Source organism: Sapajus apella, unplaced genomic scaffold (genome assembly GCF_009761245.1).
Source record: "Sapajus apella isolate SASKATOON/1434 unplaced genomic scaffold, GSC_monkey_1.0 scaffold62, whole genome shotgun sequence".
Classification (NCBI taxonomy): Eukaryota; Metazoa; Chordata; class Mammalia; order Primates; family Cebidae; genus Sapajus; species Sapajus apella.
The window spans coordinates 18,270,855-18,292,077 of record NW_022437002.1 but is presented as its reverse complement, the minus strand read 5'-3'; the positions used below and the strand labels follow the sequence as shown (position 1 = coordinate 18,292,077).

General features: G+C 46.3%; 1 protein-coding gene across 1 annotated transcript; it reads right to left on the bottom strand.

Annotated features, from left to right (window-relative positions):
- Window positions 1–719: 719 nt before the first annotated feature.
- On the bottom strand, window positions 720–19,795 carry LURAP1 (leucine rich adaptor protein 1). Its single transcript, XM_032247444.1, has 2 exons — window positions 18,952–19,795; window positions 720–2,254 (listed from the first exon to the last, which is right to left on the bottom strand). Exons 1-2 carry the CDS (start codon window positions 19,147–19,149, stop codon window positions 1,733–1,735), a joined length of 720 nt encoding a protein of 239 aa, XP_032103335.1. The 5' UTR covers window positions 19,150–19,795; the 3' UTR covers window positions 720–1,732.
- Between the last annotated feature and the right edge of the window lie 1,428 nt (window positions 19,796–21,223).

Below are 21,223 nucleotides of genomic sequence, written 5' to 3'. Positions count from 1 at the left end.
GGGACAGGGTGGGGGAAGGGCAGTCATAAAGTCAGAGAGGATGACACCTCCCCCATCCAAGATTCTGGTTCGCCCCCAGAGCTCTGAGACCTTGAGCTTCTCTCTCCCTGGCTCCCATCAACAAAGGGCAGGGGAGGCCAGGACTCACCTGCATATAAAAGGCCTGGAGAAACTGAGAAGACAAGGACACTCAGAAGCTGAACCTCTTGGCAGGGAGATATGGAGTCAGAATACAGGAATAGGGCCAGACACAGTGACTCATGCCTGTAATCTCAGCACTTTGAGAGGCTGAAGCAGAAGGACAGCTTGAGCCCCGGAGTTCAAGTCTACCCTAGCAAACATGGCAAAATGCTGTCTCTGGAAAAAAATACAAAACTTAGCTAGGCATGGTGATGCATGCCTGTAGTTTTAGCTCCTCGGGAGGCTGAGGAGGGAGGATCATTTGAGTCCAGGAGATTGAGCCTGCAATGAGCACCACTGCATTCCAGCCTGGACAATAGAGGGAGAGCTTGTCTCAAAAAAACAACAAAACAAAAAACAGAATACAGGAATGGGGGCAACACAGGAACAGGGTAAGACAAGGGACTGTGGCAGGGCGGACCAAAAGGATTTGAGAGCAATAAGTGGAGACCCCTGAAAGCTTCTCTCCCTAAAAGCAGTCAGGAGTGCTGGCCCAGACAGGGATGCAGGGATGGAGCCACAGAGGAAGTGAGATTCCCTAGGATAAAATGAGAATGCTCTATTTAAAAAGTAAGAACCTTCTGAAAAGAAGCACAAACATCTGACAGTGAAAAGCTTTCCTGCTAGGAGGAGTGACATCTTCCTGTTCACAAGAAGTAATGGTATGGACAATAAATAATGTGATCTCACTTAGCACCAGGGGCTCAGATACCCCTATATGACCTACCACCATCCAAGGGCTACCCATCCTGGCAGGAAATGACATCACTTAGCAGGTAGGAAGGGGCAAGTCCACCAGCCCAGAGACTTCTGGGAGGGCCAACCCATAGAGGGTTAGTCCTGAATGTCCGTGTCCCTCCTCAATCCTCCATCTTGGCCAAGAGAGGGCCAAGGCTTCTAGACTTTGGGTAAAGTAATTACACCCCCATCTCTTCATCAGTGAACTCCTGGGGGTCTTAAATGCCTTAAATCTTTACCTAGCTGGGGGGAGTAGTAAGAGATACTTCACACCAGAAGCCACAGGTCAATCCTCTAGAGTCAGTATCTCTATAGAAATATCTGTAGGGGCCAGGCACAATCCTAGCACTTTGTGAGGCTGAGGTGGGAGAGCCCCTTGAGCCCAGGAGTTTGAGACCAGCCTGGGCAACATAGGGAAACCCTGTCTCTACCAAAAAATAAATTTAAAGTTAGCCGGGCAGGGTGGTACATGCCTGTGGTCCTAACTATGTGGGAGGCTGAGGTGGGAGGATTGTTTGAGCCCAGGAGGTCAAGGCTACAGTGAGCCGTGATCATGCCGCTGCTCTCCAGCTTGAGTGACAGCATAAGACTCTGTCTCAAAAAAAAGAAAAAAGAAAGAAAGAAATAGCTCCAGGGACCCAATAATTTAGGGATAAAAGAAGAGACTCCCTAGGTACCAGTAAATGATGAGCCAGGTTTCCATAGTAACTGATTTCCGTGCAGCCTCTTCCTAGTCTCCGACTGAGGAAGAATCAATTTTGAGGGAGACCACAACTAACAGATAAAAGAGGATTACAAAAGTGTGGAAAAGTTGTTACAAGAAGGTCACATCATCCTGGCACTGCTCCCAGAACCAGTGGGCCTCGAAGCCCAGCTTAGCACTCTCATCCTCTGGTGACTCAGGTGGTCCACCTTGAAGCCTCTCCCCTGGGGGCTTCCACACAGCCCTCAAGCTCCCTAGCCTCATGGCTGTCACATCCACCTCAGTCCTGGCCCTCTCTCCACCAGCTATAATCTTTGCCCAGTCCATCTCAGGACGTGGAGCCCCAGGTGGGCCCTGTTCATCCAGCTCGCCGGGATCCACTGTGTCCAGGAAGCTGCCAATAGAGACACTGTCCAGCCGGTCGGTGGTGCTGGTGTCTGGCAGGCTGTCCCAGCTGCCTCTCCTTGAGCGGCCTGGGCTCCCGCCTGTCAGGCTATATTGACTGCTGGTGAGGCTGCTGCAACGACTGGTCAACGTCCCCCGCTCCTCTAACAGCCAGCGCACCGCCTCGATGCCCTCATTCAAGGTCACCAGCTGCTGCAGGATCTTCACATCGATGGCTCGCAGGTAAGCCTGGGAGAGTGGGAGAAGGAATTAGTCCCAGTTCTGGGGTGTGGGTTTCCCCAGCATTTCCATAGGCCCCTACCTTGTAGCCCAGCCAACCATGTTCCACTTGAAGATGATGGAATTATAATGGCTTGCATTGTGGGCTTCAGAAGCAGATGTTTTCAGCTGTACCACTGATTAGCCATAACTTCTTTGACCCTCACTCTCTTTGTTTGCAAAACAGGACTAAATCACTTACCTCACAGGGTAGCTGTGAGGATTCTGAAATGCTGTCTATTAAGTAGTCAGCACAGTGCCTAGGACAGACGAAGGTCTCAGTAAATGTTAGGTATTAAAATCCAATCCTACTAAGCTTTGAATTTCATATTTAGGGTACCTTTTTTTTTGACACAGAGTTTCGCCCTTGTTGCCCAGGCTGGAGTGCAGTGGTGTGATCTTGGCTCACTGCAACCTCCACCTTTTGGGTTCAAGAGATTCTCCTGCCTCAGCCTCCCAATTAGCTGGGATTACAGGCATGTGCCACCACACCCAGCTAATTTTGTATTTTTAGTAGAGTTGGGTTTCACCATGTTGGCTAGGCTGGTCTTGAACTCTTGACTGCCTGCCTTGGCCTCCCAAAGTGCTGGGATTACAGGCATGAGCCACTGTGCCCGGCCACAGGGTACTGGCTATTGAACCTGGCCAGATTCACCAGAAATACATAGAAACAAAGAATAGCCAGAGAGGGTGTTAATCAGGAAGTAGAATGGGCCAAAACGAGCAGGAGCTGGGGAATAAAGAGCTAACCTGGTTCCTTAGTCCCTTCAGCACATTGGTAGCAGCCACTGAGGGAGGAAAGGGTTGGCCAGAGCTTAGAAGGGTCAGAATCCCACTGGCTGGGCACTCAGGGCTTCTCCCCCATACACACCAGCCTCCAATTTGACTTACAGGGTAATCTCAAGGGTCCCTTCCAGCTTAGATGCACTGTCACCTTCTCTAAGCACAAGTCTGAACCTGTCTCTCCCTGCTCAAGAGCCTTTATGGGCTTTGCACAGCTCGTACAGAGTGCTGAATCTTAACATCTACAATAGCAGGGAACTCTGCCCTGCTCTTAGAGAATGAAATATAAACATTTTAACAGCTGGCATTCAAAAGCCTGTAATATGTGGCTCTCGCCCATCACTATAGCTTCACCTCTAGCATTTTGCCCTGTGAACTCAAGGCCCTGCCACAAATGACCTTAAAACTAGTTTTATTTAGTTTTACTTGTATTTTATTATTATTTTTTGAGACAGGGTCTCTCTCCGTCACTCAGGCTGGAGTCCAGTGGCACAATCATGGCTCATACAGCCTCCATCTCCTGGTCTCAAGCAATTCTCCCACCTCAGTCACCCAAGGAGCTGAGACCACAGGTGTGCACCACCACACCTAGCTAATTTTGTTTTTTGTAGAGACAAGGTCTGACCTTGTTGCCCAGGTTGGTCTCAAAACTCCTAGGCTCAAAGCAATTCTTCTACCCTCGCCTCCCAAAGTGCTAGGATTATAGGTGAGCCACCACGCCCAGCCCAGTTTTACTTCCAATCAAAGTAGCAGATGCACAGAGATTGAAGAAGCAAACAGTTCAACAAGATCACGAACATGAACATTTCTCCCATCCTGGTCCTACATCCCAGAAACAAGTATTATTATTTATTTAGCTATTTATTTTGGTATTTACCTCCTAATCTCCAAATAACATGCTTATATTGCTACTTTTCTTTTCTTTTTTTTTTTTTTTGAGACAGAGTCTCAAAAGTGCAGTGGTATGATCTCAGGTCACTGCAACCTCTGCCTCCTGGATTCAAGCAATTCTCCTGCCTCAGCCTCCTAAGTAGCTGGGATTACAGGCATGCGCTACCACACCTGGCTAATTTTTATTTATTTATTTTGTGTATGTGTGTGTGTGAGACAGAGTCTCGCTCTGTCACCAGGCTGTAGTGCAGTGGTACAATCTAGGCTCACTGCAACCTCTGCCTCCCAGGTTCAAGTGATTCTCCTGTCTCAGCCTCCTGAATAGCTGAGATTACAGGTGTCCACCACCACGTCTGGTGAACTTTTGCATTTTTAGTAGAGACGGGGTTTTGCCATGTTGGCCAGGCTGGTCTCAAACTCTTGACCTCAGGTGATCCACCCATCCCAGCCTCCCAAAGTGCTGGGATTACAGGCATGAGCCACCGCACCTGGCTTTTTTTTTTTTTTTTTTTTTTTTTTTTTTTAGATGGAGTCTCGCTGTATCACCCAGCCTAGAGTGTAGTGGTGTGATCTTGGCTCACTGCAACCACTGCCTTCAGTCAATTATCGTGCTTCAGCCTCCGGAGTACCTGGGACCACAGGTACCCATCACCATGCCTGGCTAATTTTTGTATTTTTAGTAGAGACAGGGGTTCACCATGTTAGCCAGGCTGGTCTTGAACTCTTGACCTCCTGAACTCTGCCCATTTTGGCCTCCTAAACTGCTGGGATTACAGGCGTGAGCCACCGCACCCAACCAGGATTTAACTTTCATCCCACTCCCCACTCCCCAGCCATACAGATACCCTTCCCATCTTCTATCCTCAAAATAGGCAATAAAATTAATCAGTGTTTACTTTATTAAGATTTGGAAATGTTCCTCACAGCTAAGCCATGTAGTTTACTATAGTTACTTTTTATTTCTTACACATTTTTATCCTTAGAATTATTATTATTGTATTACCTACTTTGCTGTGTAGTTATCAGTAAGTCAACCTCAAACATTCCCTCAATTGTCTGAATTTCCCTCTCCAGGCTTTTGAACTCATCACATGTCCTATCTATTCCATCTTCTGGGTGGCATCTCTTAAGTCTATCTGTCCTTGTTGCACAATTGCTCTCCAGGGATCTCCCATCATTATCATCTTGGAAATTCCGTTGCCTCTTTCCTTAGCTGGATCCCTTGTTTCTTAGAGTCCATATCTTTTTTCTCAATTTACTCCTTCCTTTGGGTGAATGGTTCTCTCCCTCTAGTAGTGTCCTGAGAAAATTGGCGTAAGAGGTAAATTTATTGAAGCTTTGCATGTTTTAAAATGTTATTACACATCCATAAGAAAGAATGAAATCATGTCCCTTGCAGCAACATGTATGCAACTGGAGGCTATAATCATAAGTGAACTGATGCAGGAGCAGAAAACCAAATACTGCACGTTCCAACTATAAATGGGAGCTAAACACTGGGTACATAAACATAAAGACAGCAACCATAGACACTAGGGACCATTAGACGAAGGAGGGAGGTGGGGGCAAGGACTGAAAAAATAATTGTTAGGTACTATACTCACTTCCTGGGTGATGGGTTCAACCGTACCCTAAATCTAAGCATCATGTGTTATACCCATGTAACAAATCTGCACATGTACCCCACTCTGAATCTAAAATAAAAGTTGGGCTGGGCATGGTGACTCCTGCCTGTAATTCCAGCACTTGGGGAGGCCAAGACAGGAGGATCACTTGAATACAGGAGTTTGAGGCCAGCCTAGGTAACAGGGTGAGACCCTGTCTCTATAAAAATTTAAAAATTAGTCAGGTGTGGTGGTATGTGCCTGTAGACCAGCTACTTGGGAGGCTGAGGTGAGAGGATTGCTTGAGCCTGGGAGGTCAAGGCTGCAGTGAGCCATGATGGTGCCACTGTACTCCAGCCTGGGTGACAGAATGAGATTACTCTCAAATAAGATAAAATTTAAAAAGTTGAAATTATTTTTAAAAAGTTATTAATCTTTCCTTACACTATTGATAGTGTGGCTGAATATAGAATTCCAGGTTGAAAATAATTCTTCCTCAGAAGTTAAGGCATTGTTTCATTGTCTTTTATTTTTTGAGACAGGGTCTCACTCTATAGCCCAGGCTGGAGTGCAGTGGCACAATCATGGCTCACTACAACCTTGATCCCCTGGGCTAAAGAGATTCTCCTGCCTCATCCTCCTGAGTAGTTGGGACTACAGGCCTCTACCACTACACCAGGCTAATTTTTTAAATTTTTTTGTAGATGGGGGTCTTACTATGTTGCCCAGGATGGTCTCAAACTCCTGAGCCCAAGGGATCTGCCCACCTCGCACCCAGCCTCCTTTTTAAATTTTCAGTGTTAGCCTTTAAAAATCTAATGCCGTGGCCGGGTGCAGTGGCTCACACCTGTAATTCCAGCACTTTGGGAGGCTGAGGCAGGCAGATCACCTGAGGTCGGGAGTTCGAGACCAGCCTGACCAACATGGAGAAACTCCATCTCTACTAAAAAATACAAAATTAGCCAGGCGTAGTGGCAGATGCCTGTAATCCCAGCTACACAGGAGGCTGAGATAGAAGAATTGCTTGAACCCGGGAGGCAGAGCTTGCAGTGAGCCGAGATCGTGCTATTGCACTCCAGCCTGGGCAACAAGAGCGAAACTCCGTCTCAAAAAAAAAAAAAGAATCTAATGCCATTCCAATTTCTGATCCTTTGTACATGACCCTTTTCCCAGAAGTTTTTAGGATCTTCTCTGTTCCCAGTGTTCTGTTTTCACTGCAATTTGCCATGGTGTGACTTACTTTCATCCATTGAGTTAACCACTTGATGGGCCTTTTCAATCTGGAAGCTTACGTCCTTCAGTTCTGGGAGATTTTCTTTAATTATTTCTTTGATGATTATCCTCCAGTATTTTTCTGTTCTTCTGGGAATACTATTACTTGGATAGAGGGTGTCCTGAACTGATCCTTTATGTTTTTTTTTTTTCACTCTTGCATCTCTTTCTATATTTGCTCTAGTTTCTAAAATATTTCAACATTATCAACTCTTTTTTCTTTTTCTTTTTTTTTTGAGTTGGAGTCTCACTGTTGTCGCCCAACTGGAGTGCACTGGTGCGCATCTTGGCTCACTGCCTCCCTCTCCTGGGTTAAAGCGATTTTCATGATTCAGTCTTTTAAGTAACTGGAATTACAGGTGACCGCCACAACGCTTGGCTAATTTTTTAATTTTTAGTAGCGATGGGGTTTCACCATGTTGGTCAGGCTGCTCTCAAACTCCTGACCTCAGGTGATCCGCCTGCCTTAGCCTCCCAAGTGCTGGGATTACAGGCATGAGCCAACACACCCAGCCTGTTATCAACTGTTGAGTTTTTCTTTTTCTTCCCCCCCTATAATGTGTTTATTTCCAAGCGTTGTTTCTAGTTATCTGAATGTTTTCCTTTTTTACAGCTTCTTGTTTTTGTTCATGACTACAATATTATCTTTTATCTCTTTGAGGATATTCTTTTTTTTTTTTTTTTTTTTTTTTTTTTTTTTTTTTGAGACAGAGTTTCGCTCTTGTTACCCAGGCTGGAGTGCAATGGCGCGATCTCAACTCACCGCAACCTCTGCCTCCTGGTTTCAGGCAATTCTCCTGCCTCAGCCTCCTGAGTAGCTGGGGGATATTCTTAATGATTTTTATGAGTTCGTATCGCTCTGTATTATCTCCATGTCATTCAAATTGCTTTTCCTTTTATTTTATTTTTTTCTTTTTGACAGAGTCTTGCTCTGTTGCAGGCTGGAGTGCAGTGGCACAATCTTGGTTCACTGCAACCTCTGCCTCCTGGGTTCAAGCAATTCTTGTGCCTCAACCTCCCGAGTAACTGGGATTACAGGCACCCGCCACCAAAACCGGCTAATTTTTGTATTTTCAGCAGAGACGAGTTTTCACCATGTTGGTCAGGCTGGTCTCAAACTCCTGACATCAAGTGATCAGCCCGCCTTGGCCTCCCAAAGTGTTGAGATTACAGGCGTGAGCCACCGTACCTGGCCTTAAGTTGCTTTTTCCTATTTATTTAGGCCAATATAGGAGGTCAGATGTCTATGATCTTTAACTGCTGCTTGCTTCAGAGTAGACCTCTAAAATGACTAGAAGCAGTTTATGTATGAAGCTTGCCAACTCTGATTCTCACTACAGGATGATCTGATTGGGCTGGTTTAACTGGAGGTCTAAAGACTGTATCTTTTTTTTCTCTTGAGTTCATCATATTCCCCATCTTATGCCAATCTAGAAAGTATAACGTAAGCAAGTCTTCCAGTATCCTAGGAAATAAGTAGGGGTGAAGGCTGGGAGAGGTATTTCATGATATTTAGTACTTTTTAAGGTTTTTGTAGGACAAAGTCTGGCTATGTTGTCTAGGCTGGAGTGCATTGATGTAATCATAGCTCACTGTAGCTTCAGACTCCTGGGCTCAAGCGATCCTCTCACCTCGGCCTCCCAAAGTGCTATGATTACAGGCGTAAGCCATTGTGCCTGGTTGTATTTAGTATATTTTTATTTAGTCCCTCTTGCCCTCCACTGTGCTTGGTATCTTTTAATCTAGAGACCTTCTGTTCTATTCTACATATATATAGTCATTTGTCACTTAACAATGGGGATATGCTCAGAGAAATGCACCATTAGGAGATTTTGTTGCTGTGCAAACATGAGAGTGTAACTGCACAAACTAGATAACATTTAAAAATTCATATACTTTTTATTTTTATTTATTTATTTTATTTTATTTATTTATTTTTTTTCAGACGGAGTTTCGCTCTTGTTACCCAGGCTGGAGCGCAATGGCGCGATCTCGGCTCACCGCAACCTCCGCCTCCTGGGTTCAGGCAATTCTCCTGCCTCAGCCTCCTGAGTCGCTGGGATTACAGGCACGCGCCACCATGCCCAGCTAATGTTTTGTATTTTCAGTAGAGACGGGGTTTCACCATGTTGACCAGGATGGTCTCGATCTCTTGACCTCGTGATCCACCCGCCTCGGCCTCCCAAAGTGCTAGGATTACAGGTGTGAGCCACCGCGCCCGGCCTATTTTTATTTATTTATTTATTTATTTATTTATTTATTTATTTTTTTGGGACGGAGTTTCGCTCTTGTTACCCAGGCTGGAGTGCAATGGCGCGATCTCAGCTCACTGCAGCCTCCGCCTCCTGGGTTCAGGCAATTCTCCTGCCTCAGCCTCCTGAGTAGCTAGGATTACAGGCACACGCCACCATGCCCAGCTAATTTTTTGTATTTTTAGTAGAGACGGGGTTTCACCGTGTTGACCAGGATGGTCTCGATCTCTTGACCTCGTGATCCACCCGCCTCGGCCTCCCAAAGTGCTGGGATTACAGGCTTGAGCCACCGCACCCGGCCCTATTTATTTTTGAGATGTAGTCTTCCTTTGTTACCCAGGCCAAACTGCAGTGGTGAGATCTCGGCTCACTGCAACCTCCGCCTCCCAGGTTCAAGAGAGTCTCCTGCCTCAGCCTCCCAAGTAGCTGAGGTTACAGGTGCCAACCACCGTGCCCGGCTAATTTTGGTATTTTTAGTAAAGACAGTGTTTCACCATCTTGGCCAGGCTGGTCTCAAACTCCTGACCTCGTAATCCACCTGCCTCAGCCTCCCAAAGTGCTGGGATTATAGGCGTGAGCCAGTGTGTCCGGCCAAAAATTCATATACTTTTTAAAATATGGAAAACAAAATGTCCTAGCACAATTATTGAATATCAATACCTACTTGATCTGTTATGCCAATATCAAGTGCCCTATATAATATTTGTATTTGTATATATGCTGTGTTACAATCTTATGGAATCACTTTGTAACTGATGCTGTCCATCGTTGACCAAAACATCATATAAATATGTGTATATATGTATATATGTGTGTACCTACTTATATACACGTTTATTTTACATATATGTGTATATATATACATACACATTATAAATGCTTATTTGACATATGTAGTCTATCATTGATCAAAATGTTTATATGGTAATCCCAGCACTTTGGGAGGCTGAGAGGTCAGAAGTTCAAAACCAACATGGCAAAACTTCATCTCTACTAAAAATTTAAAAATTAGCTGGGTATTGTGGCTCTCGCCTGTAATCCCAGCTGCTCAGGAGGCTGAGGCAGGAGAACTGCTTGAACCCAGAAGGCAGAGGTTATAGTCAGCTGAGATGGCACCACTGTACTCTAGCTTGGGTGACACAGCAAGTCTCTGATTAAAAAAAAAAAGTTCACATGGATGTTTATATGTTATATGTGGTCTGACATTGACCAAAGTGTCATTATGTGTGTATTTACATATACAGGTCAGATCCCACAGGTTACACACACATAATTAATGTTTTTTTGTATTTGAAAAATGCTTATTGAATTATTCAGGAAATAATTGTTTTATTCACATCTACGATAAACCAGAGGAAGACCAAGTATTAATATTTGTACATTGAGGCCAGGCAGAGTGGCTCACTCCTGTAATCCCAGCACTTTGGGAGGTTGAGGTGGGTGGATCACCTGAGGTCAGGAGTTTGAGACCAGCCTGGTCAACATGATGAAACCCTGTCTCTACTAAAAATATGAAAATTAGCCAGGCATTGTGGCACACACATCTGTAATCCCAGCTAATCGGGAGGCTGAGACAGGAAAATTGCTTGAACCTGGGAGGTGGAGGTTGTGGTGAGCCGAGATCACACCACTGAAATCCAGCCTGGGCAAGAAAGCGAGACTCCATGTCAAAAAATATATATATTTGTGCATTGAGAAAATTAGACACTAGAATTAAATGGACCTGGATTTGAATTCCAGTTTTGCCATTAATGAGCCATATGAAATTGAAAGTTACTTCATTAAACTTTCATTTCTTTATTAAAACATGAGGATACTATCTAAAAGTTTGTCATGAGACATCAAAGGAACATATTAACATGCATAGCACACTACCTGACAGTACCATAAATCAGTAAATGGTAGGCTATTTGGCTCTACATATTACTACGGTCGACTTATTTACTATGTATGATATTAATGTGTGTGTGTGTGTGTGTGTGTGCAGGTTTTCATAAGTTTCTGGTTCACAAGTCCCATAGCCATTGTTACGGTTTGTGTTATAATTCTGGGGCACTCGGAAGTAGGTTCAGGAAATAGGGTCTCTTTCTGACTTTCTCCTGTCCTCCTCTCACCTACCTAGGGTAGAACTCTAATCTGATTGTGGGTCATTATACCCTCATTCGAGGGAGGGTCTTGACTCATACCCTGGAGGAAGGAATGCCACAGAAAGAGGCCAAGAAGAATCTAAACAGACAGGCTTTGCAGGGTTTAGATCAGACCCTTTTTGTCCAATTACATTTTGATACGGTTGTCCATGTTTCAATCTCGGACAACCAACAATCTCTTTAAAAGGCACAAAGGACCAGGCACGGTGGCTTAAGCCTGTAATCCCAACACTCTGGGGGGTCTGAGGTGGGAGGACTGCTTGAGCCTAGGAGTTCGAGACCAGCCTGGGCAACACAGGGAAACCCTGCTTCTACCCCTCCAAAAAAAAAAAAAATTAGCTGAGTGTGGTAGTGCACACCAATAGTCCCAGCTACTTAGAAGTCTGAAGTGGGAGGATTGCTTGAGTCAGAGAATTAAAGGCTGCAGTAAGCTGTGATCGTGCCACTGCACTCCAGCCTGGGCAACAGAGTGAGACCTTGTCTCAAAAAATAAAAAAAGGTCCCCAAGGACAGGATTCAGGGAGCTTCCAAATAGCTGAACACATGGAGGTTCCTGGAGGGTGCTACACCCAGGGAGAGCACAGACGTTTCGTGCCCCTTCCCATATGCCTTGCCCTATGCATCTCTTCATCTATATCCTTTGTAATATCCTTATAATAAACCAGTAAATGCATTTCCCTGAGTTCTGTGAGGCATTCCAGCAAATCATTCAAACCCAAGGAGGGGGTTATAGGAACGCCAGTTTGGAGCTGGTTGGCCAGAAGCTCAGAAGGCCCAGACTTATGCCTAATGTCTGAAGAGGCGGACCGTCTTGAGGACTGAGCCCTCAATCTGTGGGATATAACACTGTCTCTAGGTACACAGAGTTGAAATTAAATTAGTGGACACCCAGCTTGCGTCTGCTGCAGAACTGATTGCTTACTTACTTGCTGGTGGGAAGAAATCCTCACATATTTTGGGGACTTCCGTGTTGATGATTATTGTTGTGTTGTATTAAGTGAAATTTTTTTTTTTAAAAAACATAGTTTAGTTTTTTTTTTTTTATTTGTTTTTGTTTTTTAATTGAGACAGAGTTTCGCTCTTGTTGCCCAAGCTAGAGTGCAATGGTATGATTGCAGCTCACCACAACCTCTGCCTCCTGGGTTCAAGCAATTCTCCTTCCACAGCCTCCCGAGTAGCTGGGACTATAGGCATGAACCACCATGCCCAGCTAATTTTGTATTTTTGGTAGAGACAGGGTTTCTCCGTGTTGGTCAGTCTGGTCTCGAACTCCTGGTCTCCGGTGATCTGCCTCAGCCTCCCAAAGTGCTGGGATTACAGGCGTCAGCCACCATGCCCGGCCCAGTTTAGGATCTTCTAAATACTATGGCAAAAGCATAGAACAAAATTTTATACCTGAAATTATTTGTGTTTTTGGAAGAATATCACAACTCTAATTCAATTAAACAAATGGATTTTCTTTTTTTTTGTTTTCCTTCTTTTTTTAACAGAAGATTCCCAAACTATATATATATATATATATATATATATATATATATATATATTTTAAGACAGAGTCTTGCTCTTGTTTCCCAGGCTAGAGTGTAATGGCATGATCTCGGCTCACTACAACCTCCACGTCCTGGGTTCAAGCAATTCTCCTGCTTCAGCCTCACAAGTAGCTGAGATTACAGGCATGCACCACCACACCTGGCTAATTTTTGTATTTTTAGTAGAGACAGGATTTCACCATGTTGGCCAGGCTGGTCTCAAACTCCTGACCTCAGGTGATCCACCCGCCTCAGTCTCCCAAAGTGATGGGACTACAGGCATGAGCCACCTTGCCCGGCTGGGTACATGGATTTTCTAATAATTACAAAGATAATGGAGACATTGTCCCTGCTTAATAGAAGCGTGCAGTCTCAATAAGGGGAGATAAACATAAATGAGATATCACAGACTGTACAGACTATTAATAACATGATAAAGGAGATTATCTTCAATTATTTCATCCTAGAGACAAATATATGAACAGTGAAAACACCTGTCCATGACCAAACTAAATGCATTAAACAAAGCTCCTCATACTAAAAACACTTTTCCTGCTGTTTTCCCCTCCCTTCTTTCCTTCTTTTCTTCTTCCCTCCATCCCTCCCTTCCTTCCTCTTTCCAAAACTTACATCTCCAGCCCGTCATGGTGGCTCACACGTGTAATTCCAGCACTTTGGGAGGCTGAGGCAGGTGGATCACCTGAGGTCAGGAGTTCAAGACCAACATGGTGAAACACGTCTCTACTAAAAATACAAAATTAGCTGAGTGTGGTGGTGGGCATGGGTAATCGCAGCTACTCAGGAGGCTGAGGCAGTAGAATCACTTGAACCTGGGAGGCAGAGTTGCAGTGAGTTGAGATTTCACCACTGCACTCCAGCCTAAGCAACAGAGCAAGACTCCATCTCAAAAAAAGAAATACAAAAAAAAACAAAACTTACATCTCCAGTCTTCTGCTAGATAAAGAAGTAGCTGGCACCTGGTTGCACAGATAGGGAGGGGCTCGTAGAATATGACTTTTAAACATTCAACCAGCCCTTTTGTTTTCAACCCCACTTGTGCCCCCAGTTCCAGAAAAACCTGGTGCTTCCAACCCCTAAGACTTTCGAGGGTTTTTGCAGCATAAAATGTGTTTCTTTGGCCAGGCATGGGGGCTCACGCCTGTAATCCCAACACTTTGGAAGGGCGAGGCAGGTGGATCACCTGAAGTCGGGAGTTGGAGACCAGCCTGACCAACTTGGAGAAACACCATCTCTACTAAAAATACAAAATTAGCTGGGCATGGTGGCACATGGCTGTAATCCCAGCTACTCAGGAGGCTGAGGCAGAAGAATTGCTTGAACCTGGGAGGCAGAGGTTGCAGTGAGCTGAGATTGTGCCATCGCACTCCAACCTGGGTAACAAGAGTGAAACTCCGTCTCAAAAAGGAAAAAAAAAGCGTTGCTTTTCAGCTTTCTCCACTGCTGACTTGGGACTGAGCATTTTTTAGGTCAAAGTTAGTTGCCATCTTCCTTCTGCATTTCAGCTTCCTAAATTCTGTTCCTATCATCTAGTCTCTTATTCTTATTGTCATAATAGCTCCATGCCTTTCATTTATTTATTTATTTATTTACTTACTTACTTATTTTTGAGGTGGAATCTTGCTCAGTCGCCCAGGCTGTATATAGTGCAGTGGCACAATCTTAGCTCACTTCAACCTTCGCCTCTCAGGTTCAAGCAATCCTCCTGATTGAGCCTCCCAAGTAGCTGGGATTATAGGCATGTGCCACCATGTCCAGCTACTTTTTGTATTTTTAGTAGCAACGGGGTTTCACCGTGTTGGCCAGGCTGGTCTCAAACTCCTGACCTCAAGTGATCTGCCTGCCTTGGCCTAACCAGGTCAGGAAATGCTTCCTAGAATAAGGGACCTGAGCTGAAAATTTACGGTTAAGGACTCAGCCACGATGGGTGAGGTGGCTCATACTTGTAATCCCAGCACTTTGGGAGGCGGAGGCAGAAGATCACTTGAGGTCAGGGGTTCAAACCCAGCCTGTCCAACATGGCAAAACCCTGTCTCTACTAAAAATACAAAAATTAGCTGGGTGTGGTGGCATTTGCCCATAGTTCCAGCTACCCAGGAGGCTGAGACAGGAGAATTGCTTGAGCCCAGAAGGCAGAGGTTGCAGTGAGCTGAGATTATGCCATTGCACTCCAGTCTGGGCGATAGGAGTAAACGCCTGTGTCAAAAAAAAAAAAAAAAAAAAAGAAGGACACAGACAAAGAGGTGGACAGAAGCATTTCAAGCAGAGGAAATAGCTTGTGCCTCCTTCCAATTTGAAGTCACCTGCCGGGCGCGGTGCCTCATGCCTATAATCCTAGCACTTTGGGAGGCCGAGGTGGGTGGATCACCTGAGGTCAGGAGTTCAAGACCAGCCTGGCCAACATGGTGAAACCCCATCGTTAGAAAAAAAAAAAAAAAAAAAAAAAGAAGTCACCTTTCCAGACCACAAACCCAACCACATCACTCTATAGTCAAGACTATTCTAGGAGGCCCTTCCTGGGTTCCACCAGTATTTACTATCCTGTACTAGAAATGTTCACCTGTCTCCCTCCTTCCCCAACCAGCCTGTGAGCTCCCTGAGAGCAGATCCCGCCCAGTCCATTTCTGGTGCTCAGCTTAGGGCTAAGCAGGTCACATTCAGTTCTGTGATTCTGTTGCCTTTACTATCCTTGACCCCTTTGAAGGTTCTCAGGATTCAGAGGTCTGGGTTGCACTGTGTTGCTGGGAAATAAATCTCAGAGCAGGTTCTATAATCCTCTGACAGTAGGATCCCCTATGACAGCATCACTCCCAGAATAGAAGAAAGCAAGGCTTTCTTGCCAGAAAAAGAAACACTCTTTTTACACCATCTCTTGAAGAAAATAGAGTATAGGATAAACAGTTCAGGAGAGATGCAGCCTCAGAGGCGACTTGAAACCCAATTCTCCTTCCAAGGAGATTCAGGCTCCCTACTCCTCTCTTTAACATCTACGTATCAGACTCTCTGCCCAGCGCTGAGATCCTTTATGGTTTCCTCATTGCTCAATCCAAATTAAGCCCAAAAGCCTGGAGAACCCAGTCCTAGCTCCCAGAGCAGGGACTATCAGAATATTGTTACTACAAAGGTTTTTACGATCATCTGGTTCCACAATCCCCATCTCCCTTTACTCCCTCCATTAAGAGGAAGAAAAACTGAGGCCAGGAGAGAGACAAAGTCCTGCTCAAGACCACAAAATGTTTCAGAAGCAGAGCCAAGACTTGAACCCGTGCCTTCTCCTTCCTTGCCTAAAGCTGTTTCTCAAACTGCCTCTGTAGAGGTGGGTTGTCATAGCAACAGCTCTTTGGGTGGGAGAACTAAGAGTTGCCACTGTTTCCCATTCCCACATATCCCAGTCTGGCTTGTTCACTCAACCTTTGAATGGGGGGTAGAGGAAGAAGGCAGGAGGGAAGACGCCTAGAGGCAGGACTGACCTTGGCCTCAAGGGTAGGCCTTCTGCCTCCCTGCAAGGCGAGCTGGAAGAGGAACAATTGAAGGACAACCTTAGAGGATTTGAACCAGGCCTGCCTTCAGTGGCTCCAAGAAAAACCCTCTGCCCCACCCCTTGTCCTTCCTGGGTGCATCCCAGTAGGCAGGGCAGAGCACAGAAGGAGATTAATATTAATAACATCCTGGCCTGAGGAGGGAGAAGAAATAGGGTGGGATCTCTCCTTGTTCTGGCCCCAGAAGACTCCCTCCCTTATATCCTTCCTCCGGCAGCCTCAGGCCCCAAGCAAGCCAGGTCAAGAATACAGAGACAAAATCAGAAGTTAAATGCAGCCCCTTAACATTTACAGATAGTTTTCACCAAGGCAGAAAAGAGTTAGAGCCAGAGAGACTAGGCGTGGCTCTTCCACTGACTCCCTATGTGAGTTCAGACAAATCCCCAAAATCTGCAAGCATGTTTCATCTGCAAGATGGGAGAAATGATGGCCAGTTTTCTCATTTCCATGACATAAAATGTGTTTAGAATATCTGGCACAAAGTAGGTCTCAAAGGTAAAGATGTAAAGTGCAGTCTGAAGATCTAGGTTCAAATCCTGACCCTGCCTTTTACATGATCGTGGGCAGTCACTTAAATTCCCTGTGCCTCTACTTTTTCTTTTCTCTTCTTTTTTCTTTTCTTTTTTTTTTTTTGAGACGGAGTTTCACTCTTGTTACCCAGGCTGGAGTGCAATGGCGCGATCTCGGCTCACCGCAACCTCCGCCTCCTGGGTTCAGGCAATTCTCCTGCCTCAGCCTCCTGAGTCGCTGGGATTACAGGCACGCGCCACCATGCCCAGCTAATGTTTTGTATTTTTAGTAGAGACGGGGTTTCACCATGTTGACCAGGATGGTCTCGATCTCTTGACCTCGTGATCCACCCGCCTCGGCCTCCCAAAGTGCTGGGATTACAGGCTTGAGCCACCGCGCCCGGCCTCTTCTTTTTTCTTTTTTCCTCCCTTCCATCCTCTCTTCCTTCCCTCCTTCCTTTTCTTTTTTTTGAGACAGGGTCTAGCTCTGAGCTCTGTCGCCCAAGCCAGAGTGCAGTGGTGCAACTTCAGCTCACTGTAACCTCCTCCTCCTTCTGGGCTCAAGCAATCCTCCTGCCTCTGCCTCCAGAGTAGCTGGGCCTATAGGCATGCACCACAATGCCCATCTAATTTTCGTATTTCTTGTAGATACAGGGCCTCACTTTGTTGCCCAGGCTGGTCTCAAACTCCTGGGCTCAAGCAATCTGCCTGCCTCGGTCTCCCAACGTGCTGGGATTACAGGCGTGAGCCACCATGCCCACCCTGTGCCTCAGTTTCTTCATCTATAAAATACCACTTACTTAACAGGGTTACTGTGGCGATGAAGAGAGTATCATGTAAAGTGCTCAGCAATCTGCCTAGCACATGTGCTGGGTGAAAGTTAGTTTTCAAAGCAACTAGACAGTCTAGATAGGGCCTTGAGCTAAAGTTTGTATAGTGAGGCAAAGCCAAGCCCACTCTCCCCCCTTAGGTGGGTACAGTCACAGCCTTGCTCTGGTGAATTTGGCCCTCACCTCCAACCTTCAAGGCCAAGTGCACACTTGGCATTCAAGTCCTTCTCCCAGGGGGGCCTTCCCTGACTGCTCCACCCACCAGACTCTCCTCCCAGCCTCTCAGCTCAGGCATCAGAGCCCTTGCTGGGCTCAGAGCCTCCATGACTTTCTTCTCCTGAACCTTCACAGACCAGCTTGGCACAGTCTGGGCACACAGTGGGGCTCCAGGAAGACTTATTAGCTGAGGAACTTCACTGTGGGCTCCTGGTTGTGAGCCAGGGAGCCAATGGCAATTCCTCAGTTCCCCGGAGCTGGAGGCAAAGTAGTGGCAGGTGTAAATCACCTACTTCACCGGAATCAGGGCTCTGGGGAGCCTGCCAGGGCCCCAGCTGCCCTTTTGGCTCTGAATCTAGACCAGCAGAAACAAAGAAAGCGGAGGGTTGCTGCTTTCTCTTCTCCCTAAGAATGTACAGACGAGATCCAAATATCCAGTTTACCTGGGAGACTGGCTGGGAGGAGACTGAGTCTGAGATGAGGGAATCGGCACCAATGGTGCTGCTAATCTCTGTCCCTGCTATAGGTTTAAGAACTTTCCATTATTTTAAGTAGGGCTGGGAGATGCAGGGAAAACGGAGGAGGTTTTCAGTGCCCCTAGTCCAGGTAGTTTTCAGCAGATATATCCCTCAACCCTGTGCTGAACACTGCGGCCTCACAGAAACTAAACCCTTTCCTGGTTAGTAGGAGAAAAAACTGGTTGTCTTACAACGGGGACTGGCGGGGAATAGGTGGCCCAGACGGGCGGGGGGGAATTTGTGCTGCGTTGGGTTCTCGGTACTTCCCAGTCCTCATCTCGCTCCTCCCAATTATTTGGCAGGAATAACTTCCAAGAACCACTGTCTCCCACCCCCAAGTCCTCAGGACCCATCAACACCCCACTCACTCTTGGGGGACAATTAATGGACGTCACTCCACCTCCACCCCAGCGCTTACGGATTGATCTGGGAGGGATTCTGAGCAGTTAGATGGAGAGTTTTAACCACCTCCTCTCCAGCCTAACTTGGGAGCGTGAGTTTGTCCCTCCCGGCCCTACACTGGGGACTCGTCCCCTTGGTTCATGGAGTCTGCACTCACCAGCTCCATCTTCAGCGCCATGATCTTGTCCCCCAAGCCGTGGCCGGTGCTAGGCGCCCCTGGGAGCAGCAGGGTGCCAGGGGTTCCCGGCTCACACTCGCCTCGCAGCCCGCGTAGCAGCCCTTCAGGGGTCTTCCTGCCCACCTTACCCTCTACATCCCGCAGATCAGGCGTCTGGGACTCCACGGTCCCCTCCATGCGGGCCCAAGCCTGAAAAGGGTTGGGCGACTGGACGCCCGGGACCGGCTCCCGGGAGTCCTCCCTTTGCCGAAGCTAATGCGGAGCAGAACCGGTGGGTCCCCGCCCGCGCGGCGCGGGGGCGGGAGGAGGGCGCCGTAACACTCAGAAAAGCCGCGCAGCACCGCCTGTAGATATATATTTGAGTGCTGCGCACACAACCTCTGGCCCCGGATTGCGTGCGGCTGGTCGTTTCTGGATTTGAACCTGAAAGAGCACTCGGAGACCTCAGCGCCTTCACCCCATCCTGGCACTGAATCCAGCCAGGCACACAGCAGGCGCCCAATACACGTTTGCAGAATGAAGCCTAAGCAGCTTCAGTCAGTCAGAGATGTGGGAGTTTAAGGAACAGTGGTAACCGAGAGCTGCAGAGGTCTTGGAAGTCTTCTTGGAGTAGAGGAACTGGCTCTAAAACGGCGGCGGCTGGATTTTAGCTAGACACACACACACCACAGGGGCTAGAATTCAGACTAACGGAGTAGAAAGGGGCAACCAATAACGAAGCTGAAGAGGTCCACATTGGGCTTACAAGCAAGATGCTCCTCAAGCTTGAATGCATATGCATTATCTGCGGATCTTGTTAAAATGAAGATTCTGAATTTTGTAAATTTGGTGGGCCTGAGATCCTGCATTTCTTTCTTTCTTTTTTCTTTTTTTTTTTTTGAGACAGAGTCTGGCTCTGTCACTCAGGCTGGAGTGCAGTGGCGTAATCTTGGCTCACTGCAACCTCTGCCTCCCTGGATTCAAGCGATTCTCCTGCCTCTGCCTCCCAGGTAGCTGGGATTACAGGCATGCAACCGTGCCTGACTAATTTTTTTGTATTTTTAGTAGAGACAGGGTTTCACCATGTTGGCCAGGCTGGTCTTGAACTTCTGACCTCAAATGATCCACCTGCCTCAGACTCCCAAAGTGCTGGGATTACAGGTGTGAGCCACTGCACCTGGCCAAGATCCTGCATGTCTAATAAACTCTCAGGTGATGGCCATGCTGCTGGTCCACACTTCAAGTAATAAGGGACCACACTTTGAGTAACAAGGTTACAGAAGATGGTTCTGAGATGTGTGGATTTTATTTAACAGGCAATGAACAGCCATGAAAACTTTGGTTTGTTTGGTCTTTTAATTCAAGAAATTCCAGCCCATGGTTGCAGAAGGATTTACAATGAGAAGATAGTTACTCCTGCCCTACCTTTCATACCTCCAGACCCACTCCCAATTGGCAAAAAATAACTTTCAGTTGTTTATTTATTTTTTGGGGTGTTCATATCCATAACTTTAGTGTTTAAAGTTAACTAAAAGTGGTTGCTAATTGGGAGTGGGCCTAGAGATGTGAAAGGGTAGGGTAGGAGTAACTATCTTCTCATTGTAAATCCTACCACTGCTTTTTTTCCTTTTTTAGAGACAGGGTCTTGTTATATTACCCAGGCTGGACTCAAACCCCTGGGCTCAAGCACTCCTCCTGCCTCCCAAGCAGCAAGCAGCTATGACTATAGGAGTGCACCACTGTGCTCAGCCACACTACTTCTCAATTTTAAATATTCATCTCTCTTTATTATCCTATTTAGATAAATGTGGATATATGGATTTCACTCACACTCTGTAGTTCCTTTCCCCCATTGGCAACATGTGTGTGTGTATATATATATATATATATATATACTGTGTGTGTGCATATATATATATATATATATATGTTTTTTTTTTCTTCCTGAGATGGAGTCTCACTGTGTCACCCAGGCTGGGGTGCAATGGCATGATCTCGGCTCACTGCAACCTCCGCCTCCTGGTTCAAGCCATTTTCCTGCCTCAGCCTACCAAGCAGCTGGGACTATAGGCACCCACCACCACGTCCAGCTAATTTCTGTATTTTTAGTAGAGATGGGGTTTCACCATGTTGGCCAGGCGAGTTTCAAACTCCTGACCTCAGTTGATCTGCCTGCCTTGGCCTCCCAAAGTGCTGGGATTACAGACATGAGCCACTGCACCCAGCAACATTTGCCTTTAAAAAAAAAAATCATTCTGGATTTTGCAAGGAG

Bases quoted from the DNA above. Each gene is read 5' to 3' on its own strand.
- LURAP1 (XM_032247444.1), bottom strand. From the start codon at position 19,149: ATGGAGGGGACCGTGGAGTCCCAGACGCCTGATCTGCGGGATGTAGAG. The intron at 2,255-18,951 runs GTGAGTGCAGAC...CCACTCTCCCAG, and splicing joins TGGCGCTGAAGATGGAGCTG to GCTTACCTGCGAGCCATCGA.